Source organism: Accipiter gentilis, chromosome 28 (genome assembly GCF_929443795.1).
Source record: "Accipiter gentilis chromosome 28, bAccGen1.1, whole genome shotgun sequence".
Lineage (NCBI taxonomy): Eukaryota > Metazoa > Chordata > Aves > Accipitriformes > Accipitridae > Astur > Astur gentilis.
The window spans coordinates 13651527-13668805 of NC_064907.1; the positions used below are offsets into that span (position 1 = coordinate 13651527).

At 36.9% G+C, this 17279-nt stretch overlaps 1 protein-coding gene across 6 annotated transcripts in view; it reads right to left on the bottom strand.

The window, feature by feature from the left end:
- Positions 1-17279, bottom strand: part of FAM120B (family with sequence similarity 120B) — a 55439-nt gene that overhangs the window by 19067 nt on the left and 19093 nt on the right. For all 6 annotated transcript variants that reach the window (XM_049831014.1, XM_049831015.1, XM_049831017.1 and 3 more), the window contains 2 exons: positions 16017-16189; positions 12519-12611 (listed from right to left, as the gene is read on the bottom strand). In XM_049831014.1, the coding sequence (XP_049686971.1) occupies positions 12519-12611; positions 16017-16189 (266 nt within the window). The remainder of the gene's footprint in view (positions 1-12518; positions 12612-16016; positions 16190-17279) is intronic.

The window sequence follows — 17279 nt, forward strand, 5'->3', positions numbered from 1 at the left end:
AAAGAAATAACTTAAAAATTGCACAAGGCATTTCCATCCTGCCCCTTTCCAACCCACCCTCAAAAGAATGTACCCGTTTCTGTTATAAAAAGGAAAACACAACACTCAAGGACAGGTTAGTATTTGCTAATTTCTAGTTAAAATTAATCAACTGAAGAACAATAGCTAAAAATCAATGAAATTTGACCCAAGCAATAAAATGCTGAAATTAAGTGATGGTGATCAAAATCTGAGTACTCTCCTAGTTTAACCAGTTCTTTTTAGATCCATTTGAACTCAGTCAGTATATTATCAATATACTACTTCTTACATTACCTCCCTCAAACCCACTCGTATCTTAAATGATCAAATATTTAACAATAGGCAATTTATGCTTAAGGAATAAAGGCAGCAGGTAGATCCTATCTCAGGAACTTGTCATTAAAACGGTAAGGCTTAGCTTTGCCTGGGAGAGGTAAGGCACATTGTGGTCGAGATATAAAGAGATGAACTGTCAACTGATGACAACTTCACTAAAGTTAAATTCTCTGCAATGGGAAGTCCCTTCTTGAATTCCAGATCTTCCTGTCTTCGGCCGTTAGTATAAATTCCCAGTGTAAGTTCTCAAAAGATGCTAAAACCTCTGTGCACTGATAACCTAAACTGGTGCAACGGTGGTAAATTTAAGGAGTGTTATCCTACAGAGATGGGCTGGTGAAACAGTACATTTACTTGGCATCAGTCAGCTTTAAGCAATAGGCTGCTGGGAGTGTCATACATCACCTGCTTCCTTGACCTGTCAAATTGAGGGGGGAGAGGAGCACCAGTTATTTTGAAAACAGGACTAAAGTTTATTCTGATAAAAGATTAGGGCTTAAATTAAGCTCTTCCTGCTTAAACAAGGTGTGTGCAAAGGAAAATGGGGATTGAAAAGAGATCCTGTGAGGGCATGTGCTGCAACAGAAACTAGAAAAACCAGTTTTTAAACACTTCTAAGGCCTCACAGTAAATATTTAGCAGTAAACAACCCAATTGTTTAGTGTTTATATGTTGAGGAAAGTTTATTTACCGGGTTTTATCAGGAGTTTGATGTAAAATGATACCTCTCTGTGGAACAACACTTTTATTTACAGTAAGCCAAAAACTGCAATGAAGTCAACCTAAAAAAAGCTTCAAAATAGCTTTTATCTTTAAGCAGCCTACAAAATAATGACACAGAAGTACTACTGCTAACCAATCTGCAATCAGATAAAAATCTCCTTCAGGTCCAAAAAGATTGCTCTCATTTCTTGTTTAATTTTCAAAAATATCAGCCTTTATCAGAGCTCTTAATCACATCTACAACAAAACCCAGCATAAATGACATTTCTGTGATGATGAATATCACCAGTTAAAAAGTTTAGCCCCATCAGCTTATTTGTACACAGTTATGTAATGGACAGCACACTAGCACCTGCAAAAAAGATTAAAACATTACTTTTCTTATTTTAGCCATAACTGCTCGACTCTGATCTAAATGATTACTGGGCTAATAACAGTCCATAATACATGTGACATTTACAGAACATTTGCATAAATTTTGAGTTATACTCATCAGGCTAACTATATGACTGTAGCCCGGCCAGCAGCCACATTCTTTCTATAAAAGTGAATGAATTCATTTGGATTTTAATTTTTACTGTCTTAAATAAATACTTGTGTTTTTGGTGACATACTTATCTTTAAACCTTCTCACCTTCCCTCATATAGATAATATTGGATTTACTTGGTAGCAAAATATATTATATTCGTTTGGGACTCTGAAAACTCTTATGATCACGTCTTCTTTCCTTTTTTTTTTTATACATTAGTTAAATGTTGTGAAATTATGAGAAGGGGAAGTATTGGTAGCTCCATCTGCCTTGCAACTAATAAAATTTGTCCCTGATGGGGGACAAACTGCTGACAGACTCCTGATATGTGTGCACCAGGAACTGACGGGCTCCTGTATGCGCTATGTCACTGCCATCTGAAATGGTTCAGTAATTATTTGAAATTTTTTCCCATGCCTGTAGCAATGTCTCCCTCTCACATGGATGCCCTAATAATGTGATGTCACATTAAAGCTTCCTTCTTTTGGGCAATTTAGAGTGCCTTCTCCTTCTCCCCAGCTGTCTACTTAAAACAATCAGCAGTAACTTATTTCTCTCAGACTCCTACATCTGTCAAATGTGGCTGAAATTAGCCAACATTAATTCAAAAGTTATTAGGGGACATGGAGAAAAACTTAAAAAATGTACAAAAGGTCACTTCCTTCTCTTAGTTCCAGTAACTTTCCATTGTAGGCCTTCAAAGATCAAACTTCTTCCACTCCCTTACTTTCTGACACTCACTCTATATTTCTGTATTCTACTCTACACTGACTAGCTCCTTTACCAAAATCTTTAAAATGAGGGGCTTCATTTGCCACCACCTGCAACTTGACCATACTCCTGATCTAAAGTCCTAATCCACACCTTACCCCGAGCCCTTTCCCTTTGTTTAATTATAGGACTGGTCCATGGAACAAAGTTTTGGAAGTAAAATCCTGCCACCAACACAACTACTCAGCTGAGTGTGCTTGGCTACCTTTGCTAATGCAGTGTTGTCCTTTCACAGCCGCAGACTGTATTGGCAAATGATAGCTGGTTAGGCACGCAACTGCTCAGTGTGCTGCTGTCTGGTGGCCTATCTTGTGGACATTTTTCACAGTCTGCTGTGAAACCATTGCAGTGGATTAAGACATCATTGTGACTACAAAGAAATTTTGATAGGTGGGAGTTCACTGCTACAACTGCCCAGGGCTTAATTAGCCAAACTTAAAAATCAGTTTTGTTTTCTCCCCAGAGTCAGAGTAGATGTTCAAGATCTATTTAATTGTCCTAACGTATGGCCATTCACTCTCTTCAGATGTTTTGAGTACGAACTTTTTAAGGGCCTGATCTATTTCCCACTGAAACCAACAGAAAGACCAGTGAACTTCAGCAGAATTAGATGAGGCAAAATTTAGTACGTCTGAAGCTCTGCAGCTCCCAGAAACACCATGACAACTGTTACTAATGCCATGTCTGGTATATAAGCTCTTCAAATAAAACTGTCATTGAACCAAGATGGTTAGTATAGAGAATTCCAGGAAAATTAATATTATTTGCCAGTGCAATATAGGTTTTGTTGTTGTTTTTTTTTTTTCTCCTAGGGTTTCCTTGTATTGCAAAGCAGCTGCACAGTAAGATTGTTGACACTACGGTTCACCTTTTGAAGTGATATGGTCCAAGGTAAACAGTTCTGGCTAAGGAATTTTCCAGGTGTTAAGTCCACAGGTTGAGGAAGAAACGAAGAACTGGTCGGCCTCTATTTCACGACAATCCCAAACCATGAATCAATGCAGCAGTATCTCAGATGACCTACGAAAGGAACTGCCAACCTGCAACCTGTGATCAGGTATGTTCAGGATACTAGGAATTGATTTGTAATTAACCTGCAATAGAGTATCCACTTCCAGAACACCTATTTCTTTCAGAATGAAAAACTGCCATACACGGCTTGAAAGTTGCTACCTTTGGTCTTCTGAGCTATTCGAGAACTGACTACAAATAAAGGTTTTAAAGAAAATAACATTATGTATGTGTAATATTCTACATTTTCTTGTATCAGCACTATGTCAGAGCAAATTGAATATAAACAGGCAAACAGTTTCTGTGAGAGTAACTTGGCCATTTTTAAAGGTGTACTTAACATGGAAAAGAATGCTGTTTAAAAGAAAATGCATGCTCTGTAATAAGCCAAAATGGGATCTCAGCGCTTCAGCCAGCATTGGACTCTGCAGGCACTTTCCTGATGAAATAAGCATTCACTGACATTCCAGCCTCAGGAACTGATCCACAGCCATTTTAAAACAAAAGGTACCTATTTTGTTTGGCACAAGATGCTGTGCCAAAATAAACTTCCTGCAGAACCACTAAGCTTTCAGCCTCCTATAATTGAAAAATATTACTTGCCATTGTTGCTAGACCGACGTATGCCTCTGTTGTGTTGAAGCCTCAGTGTACAAATACAACATACAATTGTATAATTTTGCTAAAAAGTAAATAACACTGATCAGATTGAGGGATGGTTTTTCAAAAGTGTATTGGCATAGCTCTGTTTTTGTTAAATTCAGTAGTAAAGCTCTCACTGACTTTAGCAGGAACTTATGGAACTTCAGTCCTAGCATAGAAATATTTTCTGCCAAGATGTATTTCTGTATCCTATACACAGAAAGTAAATAGAAAACTACTGCTAAGTATACTTAGGTATGCATTAACTGCCCTTGCTAAAACCAATACATAATTTTGTATTTGGCAAGGAACTGAATGCCTCTTCTTTTAAATCTATCAGGGGAATATATAACAGCCTAGCTGAATGTAACACACCTTTTTAGTTAACGTGCATGTGCTTCCTACTAGTGCTGGTGTGACACTAGACACACTGATTAGATTCCTAAACCAATTAACTAAATCTCCCCATAAATTTTGTTTGGAGGCAACACACAACCACCTTCACACATCTGGTATTTACTGTCCCTGTGTGTTGTTTCTTTACTTGTAACACTTATAACAGTGAACATCAAAGGAAGTAATCCCAAAATAAAGGTGAAGGGGCGGAGAATGTACGTGTGACATCAGTATTAATGTTAAGAATATATTAAAAAAATCACATTTATACAGCACTTTTGGCTAAAGAACTTCTATTATTGAGACTACTGGTGCATGAGTGTTACAAGTAAAATCTAAAATGCAAGAAAGAACTGAACAATTTGACCAAAGTCATAGAGGAAGCCATAGATAGGAACCGGACACCATCTTGACTTTTAACCCCTGGACAATGATAATGTCAATCAAGAATACACTTGAAAAGAAAGTGAACAAATCAGTTTTTGGTTAGCCTGGCTGTTTCTGGTATCTTCAAGACGAACATTTCTACTACAGTAATTTGAAAAATTCCAGTACATCCTACAAAGCACTGCAACCATATGCCTAAAGGCTTGTTTTATCTTTTCTTCCCTCCATTCACCTATAAATGTCTCATTAGGTCATTTCAGGAAACACTTCTGCTTCTCCGAAGTTACACATAGCCATCTGCTTCTCCAGGGACAGCCTGGACAGATGCGCAGCTTGCATTCCTGCTCAGGCGTGACAGGGGCACGCAGGTAGGTGCAGGCAGCCCCGCGCAGATGACAGGCAGGTGCCACGGCTCCCTGATGGCACATTCCCTTCCCTCCCTGGCTCCAGCCCCTGCACGTCACCTGCGCTGTGGGGACACAGGTCAGCCCTTAAAGGCAAGGGAGAACAACCCCACCTAACACCACGCAAACAACCACCTCCAACCCGCACGCACTGCTTGTTCCTTCTAACCTACAATATGCAAGGAAGTGAAAACTATTTATCTGATGAGTAATCGTACACTTTGACCAACGCTAACTCGGCAGGAAAATGTCAGCTGATACAAGAAATTATTATTTTCCCTCTCTGTAATAAGTTACTTCCGACTTTTTCAAAGCTATCGGTTTGCTTAATATTTTGGGAGAGCTTGATTACCTTCACTACCAATAACTACATTTCACTTTCTGCAATATTATTAGGCATGGATTAAAAATTAACAGTAATTTTGTTATCTGAAATTGCAGAGTGTCTTTTACCTTGAGAACATCCTGAATAATTCTTCATGCTATATAAAGTCTAAAAGCAATTTATAACTGAAACATTGCTGCTATTTCTTTGCTGTTGAAACCTTGCTAAAAATGAGCTACAGGGCAGTAGAGGGGAAAACTCACAGAAAAGCAGAGCAAACTTATACAGTTATGGAGAAAAATGCATGATCATCTTCCACAAAGGAAGACAAATCCTCTCTGTTAAGGCCCTTGCTCGAAATCTTACTCAAGATTTTCTCCACAAGCAAACTGAATCCAACTAAATGAATGCTTTTTTCTCAGAAGGTAGAAGAGCCGATCTAGTCACGCTGGGGTTTGTATTTGTGCCAGTGACACATAACAGAATTCACACAGTTATGTGAATTCTGATACTACAGCTTATGTCAAATGTAAAAAATGTTCAAGGAAATAGACTCTAATAATACTAATAAATACACCATGTTTGGTAAAGAAGAAAATGGGGGAGAGCAGGGCAGAACAGCAATCTTGTCTGGAAGTTGGTATGTTAGCCTAAGAAAATTTTTTTATGTGTTTTTGAACCAACAGCAGCAAAGAAAGGTAGAGTTGGTTTACTATGCAACAGGACCAAGAAAACTTGCATTTCTTCAGACCTTCAAAAGATGCTTATGAAAACAGTAACAGATTTCAAGATAGGACTTTCAAAAAATGCTGAAAGCAGTGAGTAACTTCAGCTCCTGAGATGTAATTGTATTTGCACTAATGCTTGATCTGTGCAAGTGCAATACTTCACTCTCAAGGGAGCCATACCCACCACTTCAAAGTCATTACAGAAAATAAATAGGTTCTGCAGTACATAAGCAGCACAGTGAACTAGGCATGCAGGCCCAAGAGGCCAAAACACACTTATTAAGAGAAAAACAGAGTCTAGACGCCTGATTTAATATAAGCAGGCTCATTTAACACAACTTTCTCTTGATTAATCATTTACTTTTTTTTTAATAAATATTCAAAATGAAAACTAATTTCACTACTTGCAGACTTGAACTGTTTCTACTTTGGACTAGTTCATTTAAGACTATCTTGAGGAAATGAGAAGAAAGTTGTATTTCTGAGGTTGAACAGGGACTGAACCAATCTCAGCTTGAAATCACATCCCATACTGCTGCACTTTTGTTCCAGATTAGCCCAGAACACTGAAAAAACCTAAAGACTGCAGATCAGAGAATGGGCTGAGAATCAATGCCAAGATCAGTAAACCACCTCAATCCCCACCATTCCCCACCCCCTGCCAGTTACAATCTCACCTACCATTTTAAAAACACTTTTGACAGATGCAAATTTTGTGGGAATATAAACCTCGATTCAGTAAAGCATTTGGGAACACACTCAAATTCCACTTTAGTTAATACTAGCGTAAATCACAGAAGCAGGTCCTAAGTATGTAAGAGAGGTTTATCTGTGAGATCTTTACAATATTCTTACTTGTATTTTATGTTTCACTCAATCCAATTAGACCTCAAGCAAGTATTTATTAGGAAACAGTCACACAGGCACAATAAACATACGCTCCCTGGGGGAGAAAGGATTTTTTTTTAAACTATTTTGAAAAGTATAGATAGCTCACAAAGGCTGTTTGGAGTCTGTCTGAAAAGTATCACATCTAATGGTGTTGACAAACGTAGCTTGGCTTGCCAAATAGGTCAGAAGATTGAAATTCTGGAATGTTCAGAATCTGGGTATTATTTATGCTTTTCTGTCTGCATGGCAAGGGAGAAAGAATACAGAGTTTAAAAATACAGAATGGATTTAGCAACATCCTTCTGAAATTTGAGGGACCCTAACCAAGATACCTACACACTACTCTAAAACATACTGCTTTTTTGCATGAATATGGCTATGCCTCAGGAAAACATTCAGAGAAAAGTATCTTGTGTAATATATTGCCAATAATACTATTGCCAAGCTGATTTTGCTTCCATGACACTGTACAACAGAAAATATTTGAAGGTTCCATGCAACTACAATTCTTGCTAAAGCTATTTCTGCCTGTCAAACTAGTTAACTAGCTTGCTGAGTATTTTACTATTCCAAAAACTAATTAAGTAATACTTATTATGTATTTTGTGATAGTTCATTTGCAATCAAATTGCAAAGACTCTCTGGAGCTTATAATTTAAAATCGAAAATGACTGCACTCATTTCATATCAGTAGTACTTTTTAAATAACTGAAAGCACTTGAAAAATTGAAGGAATACACTTCAGTGCTTGACTTTCTTATACCACATACACAGCCAAACTGCTCCTTTTGCAAGTGGCACAAAAGATGTAATTACTCCAAAGCAGATATTCTGGCATCACTGGCTATTTTATGGCAAAGCTATTGTGGTTTAACCTGGCAGGTAGCTAAACACCACAGAGCCATTCGCTCATTCCCACCCCAGCAGGATGGGGGAGAGAATCAGAAAAAAGGTAAAACTCGTGGGTTGAAATAAAGACGGTGTAACAGTACAGAAAAGGAAGGGGAAAATAATAATAATAATGGTAAAAGAATATACAAAACAAGTGATGCACAATGCAATTGCTCACCACCCGCTGACCAATGATGCCCAGCTAGTCCCCGAGCAGTGGGTCGCTACCCCCCAGCTAACTCCCCCCAGATTTATTGTTCAGCGTGATATCATACGGTCTGGAATATCCCTTTGGTCAGTTTGGGTCAGCTGTCCCAGCTGTGCCCCCTTCCCAGCTTCTTGTGCACCCCCAGCCTCCTTGCTGGCTGGGCAGTGTGAGAAGCTGAAAAGCACTGCTCAGCAACAACCAAAACATCAGTGTGTTATCGACATTATTCTCATCCTAAATCCAAAACACAGCACTATACCAGCTACTAGGAAGAAAATTAACTCTATCCCAGCCAAAACCAGGACAGCTATAAAGAGGTTGTAAATGCCATAAATTCCAGCAGTGATGTGTATGTCCACCTGTGCATCTGCTACTAACTTGGAGTTTGTATTTTCTGACATACATTTCACTTTTAAAAGCATTTAACAGGACCCAGATTTCATCTACCAATCTCCAGGTGTATTTTCTTTTTAACCAAATTTTCCCATCTCATCTTTGGCCACATCCTTCAGAAAAAATGTGATTCACAACTTTACACCTCCAATACAAATTTTTTACATATTCACATATTTAGAGAAATCTTAGAAAAAGTGTATTTGTATTTCTAAGTCCTTATGGCCTCTCCTGTTTGGGCAGTATTTTACATGCATTACAGGTGAACAATGATCTATAATTGCACTTGTAAACAACGAGGGCAAGCACAATATAAGAAACAAGACTGCAAGCATGACTGCTGGTGCCTCTTTTTCTCTACAATGGCCTCAAAGTTAGACTGATGGCTCTCTGGGCTTTTTGCCAAAACCGCACACCAGATTAAAATAGAAAGAAGGGAAATAGGCAACCTGGGGTCCAAAATTTAATTCTGACCTTATGTATAAGCTCTATGGGAGGCTTGGGCAAAGCAGAATGTTAATCTGCCATATGGGGGGGGGGGGGGCACAAGGAAACTAAAAAAAAAAAAACTTACAAGAAAAAGAATGTATAAAATCTCTTCTCTATCGTGTGCACATTTTGGCATTTTGAAACCATCGATCTTGAAAAATAATCAAATCTTCATGTATAAACATTGTGTTATTCCCAGAAAGTAATACTTAGTGTGCATTTTAGTTACATGTCTACAGCCCACTTTCTTTCAGCATGAGATAAACTGTATTTTTTATGGCTTTAACCCACTTTATTCAAACCATGGACATTTCTGCTTCATAAATTTGCAGGTTTATGGATCTCATTAACTATGAAATATGGATAGCATTATCAGAAAGCAGATTTGAAAGTGAAGTCTGAAAAGTTCATTTCATCCTCTCAGAAGAACAGGCTCTATTTACATTTTCTTTCATATTTCACAGTGGAAGTTAAGTTTTCTTCTGCTAAAACATATTTGCTAAGGGACTCCTTTGCAGAAACGGAGCAATTTTTTTGATCAAATCAGTGTTCTTCACAGAACTGTTTACAAGCAGTAAACATTTTTTCTACATTTAAAATAATACAGTGTTAAGTCCAAAACTGCAAATGGCCAAACATTTTCATAAAATTTTGCAGACGCTGACTAAGTTTAACACAACTTCCTTGAAAGCTCTGTTATTAAGTAGTTTCTAGCGATCATGTTTAACTTCTCAGTGGAGAAGAAAAAGTATGGTAAACAGATTAAACTCTATTCCTCTGTTTTCCTACTATAAAACCCATAAATTAATTAGCTATGTACTAGTGTAATTCACTGCACTTGGATCCTTTGATTTTAAACACAAATACCTAGAAAATTAAGCTGTTAAATACCTATTGATACCTTATTTACTTAAGATAACAGCATAGCTTAATTTTGTAAAACTACTAAATCAACATAGTAATGAGTAAAACCAGTTTAAGCTATTCTGAGACAGACTCTTGAAAATGAGATATTTGAATTACAATGCTCAGAAAGCTTGCTTTATTGATAATTATTTTTAGAATATTTATATAAGATATTCTACTAGTTTAGTCTCCTGCCCTTCCAAGAGAAAATTCACAGGACATTATTAAGTTCATCTACACACCCTATTTCAGAAGCACACAAACAAGAAACAGACCATTTTTTACACTTCTTGTGAAGTGAGATTAACCTCAGATGAATCTTCACATTGCTGCTGGTGCTACCACAAAATTACAGGTGTCTTATATATGAAGAAAAAAAATATTTTTATGGCAATTAATACAACATAACATCTTCTCTTGATATAGCTTGACAAGTCAGAGATACACAACAAACTGAGAAACAACAACTATTTTCCACTGGGACATCAGGTCATCAAAACACAGGAAAGGACGTTAATTTGACGGCAACAGGGGGAAAGCTCTGAAACTGTTATTCACCTATTCACAACCTTAGAAGGGAAAGGGGCCAAAATCTTTCCTCACTACTCTCTTCAGAGGGATTTATTCTAGCTCAAACTACTACCAAAGGCACTACCATGAATTTCAATAGAATAAGACAAAGAAGTGCTCTACAAAATAGCCTGATACAAAAATTTCAACTGTGTTATATCAATCTTTTGTTGGTTTTTAGCATAGCAGAAGGCATTCTGCATCAGTGCATGAAGTACTGTAAAAGTGCAAGTGTGATGTAACTTTGGAAAGTACCTGCCAATAGCATGCATAAGTCAATTCCAACAACATACCGTCCACTTCATAGTGATATACCATACAGTGTAAGATCAGCTTCAAGTTTCATGTACTTTTATGTCATCAACAGAAAAGCAGACAGTATCTGATCTGCCATAAGCTTTGTGGGAAAGTTACAAAATTTTGTGAACAACTTTGAATTAGTAGAATGACTACTAAGCAGTGTATATTGACTAATATTACATGTTTGGATGCAACACTCAGACTTAAAATTTCACAGAACCACTACACAAATCACAGAAAAACATCCAATTCAAACAGAATAAACTTCCAATCACTTTAGAAACTTACATAATAATACCAGTAAGTGCACCTATAAACAAATTGTTTCAACACTTCCCACATATGCTTGGCTTCCTTTATGCTTTTACTGAATGACTGCCACAACAGACTTGATAAAATAATGATACCCTCAATGTTAAGTGCAACACTATGTGAAATCATACCTTCGACAGAAATAAATCCTACATTTTTGCTGTTTTCCATATTGCCTTCATCTCATTGCCTCCTTTTTGTGACACAGATCTAACACTTGATCAGCTGCAGAACAAATTTGTGCTGAATTCAGAAAAAACTGACAGGAGGCTGGGCTCTATCTGTTAAAGTGAATCAAATAATGAAACTGGAATCACACTGGTTTTGTTATTTTGGTCCCCGTGCAGTAGAAATGGATGGATAGTAACAGGAGCGGTCGGTTTACCTTGCTATCAGCAAAAAGTACTTTTAAAACTCTAACATGGACTGTTTAAAGTAACAGAGAGTTTATTGAAAATATAAGCAAGATTTTCAGAGGGAAGATACGTTAAGGTTCCAAACATTTCTAAGCTTTTCCCCCTTACTTTTAAGTAAACCCACAACTCAAATAGCCATTGACATTTGCAGTCTGTGCTGTACACTGCTAATACTTTGAATACAATCTCAAGCTATGAGACTGAAAGTACTCTTGTATAATTAGATATGCAAGAAGAACTATTTAGATCGTTCTACTGCAATAACAATGTAGGATCCTGCTTTTCCACATGTAGATTCAAGAAGATAGGAAAGGAAAGAAAAACCAGTTGCACAGAGTATATAAAAATTTTAAAAAGAACTCCTGAATAATTACCGAATAGCGTGATCCAAAAAGTCTACACTACAGTGGGCCACATTATGTAACAAGACATTTTTTCTGGTTAGGTTTATGTTCTCCCACAAGTAGTAATACTAAACTTTATTTAATGTAGTGATTTTCATTCAATTTATGTCCCAAAACACCATCCTCCTCAGGAAAAGAGAATAAAGCAGTGTTGCAAGACAGGATTCACCATTACAAATTTTCCATCAGCTGGAAGTCTGGAAGCCAAGTCAGGAAGAAATCTGAGACTAATTCGCTCACCCTAGGACTGCAACCACTACAAAATGTCTTTTTTTTTTTTTTTTAAAAAGTGATTAACAAATGTAAGTATTCACATGAACTGTAGCACATTAAAAGCCTATATAGTTACCAAGACCTTCAGTTCCCATATTTGAAAAAAATTAATGCAGAAGAATTTTCCCCCAAAATATTTATCCCAAAGCTATCATGAACATTTTATGTTACTAACTTATTCCAGTCCATACCTGCAAACCTGCCAGTTGAGCAGCTGACTTCCCTTTGAGGCAGAGAATGAGTGCCACAAACGCATTTAAGTCCTCCAGAGAGAGGCTACTGACCTAAAGCAGATGAAAAAATAACATATTATTTGAAGGCTCTGAAGAGGAACTTTCTGAAAATTGACTCTTCTTGCTCAAGCACATCAAACTTAAATCAATGACCTCCTGAAGTTATGACCACCATGAATGCATCATCTAGGAAAAGACACTTCAAGGGAACAAAATACTTTCACAGCTTGAATGAAGTGCATACCCCAATATCCATGTATAGTGTATATACATGGATTTCCACATACCAAACAAAATGCCCACCCTTCATGTATTCCTTTCTCCTCTTCCCCTGGAGATTTTTAATAACAGGAAATTTCATCTCCATAACACTAAGCATAGTAAAAACAAATGAGATTAAAAAAAAAATATATAAATTGCTTTATAATCAAGATCCAGAATAAAAACCACCTCAATGAGCCACAGATGTGATAAGCATTAGGATTTCTTTCAAATGCTTACATGTTATCTGCTAACAACTTTAAAAATAATCTAAAATATTTCAATTACCTATTTTAAGCTAAATTTCAGGATTTAACAAAACATATTTGGATTCTTTTAGGTTTTTAGGCTACATACTGAAGTGGGAAGAACTCAAAACTATAAGAAAACTAAAACGTTCAAGTGGGAAAACATAAAGAAAAACTCTAAATTCATGTAACAGTTCACTCCAGTACTTCTATCAGAAAAGGGAGAATGGGGCATTTACTGTTGTGGAAAAGTATTCTGAGATTCTACAGAGGCACATCCTCACCTCAGGAGAGAGACAGAGGGACAGCGCTAAGATCTGATAATGGCCCTACTTTACCCTGTATTTCAAGTCAGGTGTCACCTTTGTGTAGATGGCAACAAGAGAGGTTTACTAAACCTGCACATTTTACACACTGCAGTAACAGAAAAAGTGACATCCATCTATACAAAACAATTCTTAATACTTGCACAACTTTGTCCTAAGAAAAGTAAGTCAAAGGTTGCTTGCAAGTACAACAGCAAGGAAATGCCCCTAACAGAGCAGATGAGCCAAAATGTTTACTAGTATAAAAACACTTCTTACAGAAATATTTTATTCAGTAACCAAATTTGGTAAGTTATCACACTTCCCTTGTCAGATTTCTTCCAAAACTATAACAGCTTGAAAGAGAAACTTCCCCTTTTTCTGGAGGCTCCACAGTTTGATATTTGAACTCATTCACTCCTTTCCCCTACTTTAAAGACAGGCCTATTATTTTGTAATTTTTTCACTATTTTGTTCTTAATTTGGAGGATATTTGAAAAGTACCCTCACTGAAAAGATTACTCGTCAAATCGACACTTTCTTTACATAGTTAAGATTTGCTTATTGGAATTTTTTTCTCACTTTAAAAAAAACAATGTGTCTGAAATTTTCATTAAATAATAAATGTTGAGGAACATAAATTTTGAGGAAGCCAGGTGGGTTGGTCAGTATGTTGGTTGCTACAAAAACCTAAGCTACAGGTTAGATTAAATTATAAGTAATGACATTTTTAAGAAGCTTATTTCTCCCTCACATGAGCTGAAGGAAATTATGTTAGCCTGCTTCAAGGCAACCTACAATTGCTCAAGTTAAAAAACTTCTGGGGTAACAATCCACTTTCCTTCTCTAATACAAATGTAGGACTGAAGTGTAAAGACAAGAATTAGGCCACATTTAGAGCAACATTGTTTTCTCAGCCATAAAACAAATGGAAGCAGTATGGTCAGCTCAAAGAATGGCTGCTGACACTCTTGCTCTCATGTTTTCCCCTCAAACACCCCAAGAAAACAAATGGACAATATCAGAGAACTAACGAAAGTTTGAAACAACTCACCAATTAAAAACATTTCAATCCAAATCAGTTCCCTAGTCTGGTTCACAGGGTAGGTTGTGTCAGTGCAACTCAGAAAGCAGAAGAGAATCAGAAAACGGGACAGGTGTTGAGAAACTGGCACTGCCATGAAAAACCTTCCATCAAACTAAGCCTTTGCATGATCTCTCCGCTGCTATTCTTGTTGAAAACATGAGCTACAAAACTATTTTCATCTCTGTTTTTAATGTTAGACATTAGATAATAAGTTCTGAAAACCATATCCCTAACAATCAATTTTTTCCCATTTTATTAATACGCTGTGATCAAGGCTCAGTAAATCCACTTTCTGTAGGTGTTCTGTCCTGTTACTCCTCCTCTTAATCCCTCTAAAGAAACCCTTCTCAAATAATTTAGTAATCATGCTATGAAAGGGTGTACAGGATAGCACAACAAATAAACGAAGCAGTGAAAATAGATAAATAAATGGAACGGTGATTTCATATCCAAATATGAAAAACACTTAATGCATGTTAAAAACTAAGTACATGATACCTATCTTGCGAATTGAAACCGCAAGGCATGAAATTTTGTTTAATGATTTCACCTTCAAAAATCTTTCCATTGATATTCTGCTATAGAAAAATTAAAGAAAAAAAAGGAGCTATATGGATCATTTGTATTACTCCCACGTGTACCTCCTCAATGTACCACCTAAGTTTGAGCAAACACGTATGAAGGAAAAAGAAAGGAAAAGTCAGGGAGAACTTGTTTTCATGTATCACACACCATTATAAATCTGTTATTAAGGAAAGTGAAGTCTGACAAAGTGAAACAAAAGAAAAAACACAGCTCAGTATAAGTAAAATTGCAACAGAGCTTATCAGATTAGATATTATAATTTTCTCATCCTCAAAAGAGGAAAATTTGCGAGATCAGCATTTGAAAGGTGGCAAGTACAGACAATATATTAAATACCTAAGATAAATGTAAATAATGAAGCAATATTGTATTTAATCTTATGTTCCTTTTTATTACAGTTAAGGTTAGTCTGCAGGCTGCCAAATGTTTGGAATTATAACAGAACTGCTACCTAATGATGCCCTATTACTCAGAACTTAATGAGAAGAGCCATATCCTCAATTCTGGCTTGAAACCAAGTAGATTGACAAGATGGTGTGAAAAAGTAGTGAGAGCTGACTAAATATTTATATTGTCTGTTTGCACAGCCTGCATAGTCACCTGAGGGAATATCTTCTTTTGACGACACAAAGGAAACACAAAAGGAGCAGCTGTAATTTGCAAACAGGTCCCCAAAAGTGGGGGAAATCCCTCAGTTTGTACTCTCTCTGTTAAACTGCCCAAGGGGCTTTGTCATGGGCATGTGAGAGTTATGATTAACAACTGAAAAACCCAAGTGTTTCTTGAACAGGATGATGCATGTTAAATGGAGTAATTAAAAATACTGTAATGCAGTACTATTATATTTGATCAACTATGCCTACAGTAAAGATTAAGAGAAAAATCCAGCACAGTCTAGCAAGAAACAGTTTATTAGTCAATCACATCTATCAGGGCTGACAGCTGAAGAAAAAGCAACTGTCTCCGTTACCTGCATCATAAGATAGGCCAGCAAGCAGCAGAATGCTGCAACAGGTGCTTCTAGAGCTTGGAGCTCTTCCATCTCGTCCTGAAGGTGAAAGCATGCCAGAAATGTACTATACCGTTGCTTTTCCACGTCAGGTCCTTTGGCAAACCACAGTGTTTTCAAATTAGGTGTTCCACCTACAAAAGAAACCCATTCTTTTATCTTGGCAGCAGCAAGATAAAACATGCCTACCTCATTACAGTCTGAAAGGAAACAACTGATCTGTTCTTGGCACTTGCAAGGACCACAGAGTTGAAAATAAAATACATTTGACAAAACTTGGCATTTAAAAAAAAAATTAACAAAAAAATTATGGCCTGTAATTTAAACAAATTGTATTGAATACAGGCATGTTTAAGCAGGGTGGACTGAATTCAGTTGTTACAACAATATAGACAACTCTGAGACAGCAGGCTTTTACCCTTTGCAAGAACAAAGTTTGCCTACAAGTGTGTCCTCTCCCTTGGGGACCCATAGCATTAAATGTGGTTAACTTCATCATAAAATAGTGATTCAGCAGAAAACCATGTCTGTTTCTTCTCTCTCTCTCTCTCTCTCTCTCTCCCCCCTAGAGCTAGCGTACCAGCTCCCTCACAATCACCTGTTTCAATGAACAAACTGGTCACCTATGCCATTTGCTGGCTAACACGCATGCTCCACAAAACACTATGCTGGTATGACTCCTCTGCAGCAGGTTCCTTTTGGGAGCAAAAAACATGGCTATCTGGTATTTTGCACTCTCCAGGCTACTTTATGAAATGCTGTTGCAAACACACACAAAAGAACTGTCATCAGTTACGTATAATCTATCTTTCCAGACTTTCTATAGCATCATTCACCCTGGTCTCTAAACCCTTAATATTTACCCTCTGTTGCCACCTCCCAACTTGTGACACTTGTGAACTAATGTAAAATTTGCTCCTCACTTAAATTACATTTAATCCGTTATCAAAATAAACACTAATGCATGTGAAATAATAGAACACCTAACTGGTTATGCCTAAGAATCCCAATTAAAGACAGAATCCTCCCATAAAGTACTGCTGCTTCTGTAGTTAAATAAAATGAGGTGTGAATTTTAAATGTGGACTAATTAAGCTACATTTGGTAACACCTTTTCCTTTTTTGTGTGACATGCAGCAGCTGTAGTCCAGTTAGGAACACTTGGTGATAATAAATGGTTAAAGTGACAAGGTGCTGAAATCTACATAGACAATGTTTATTTAG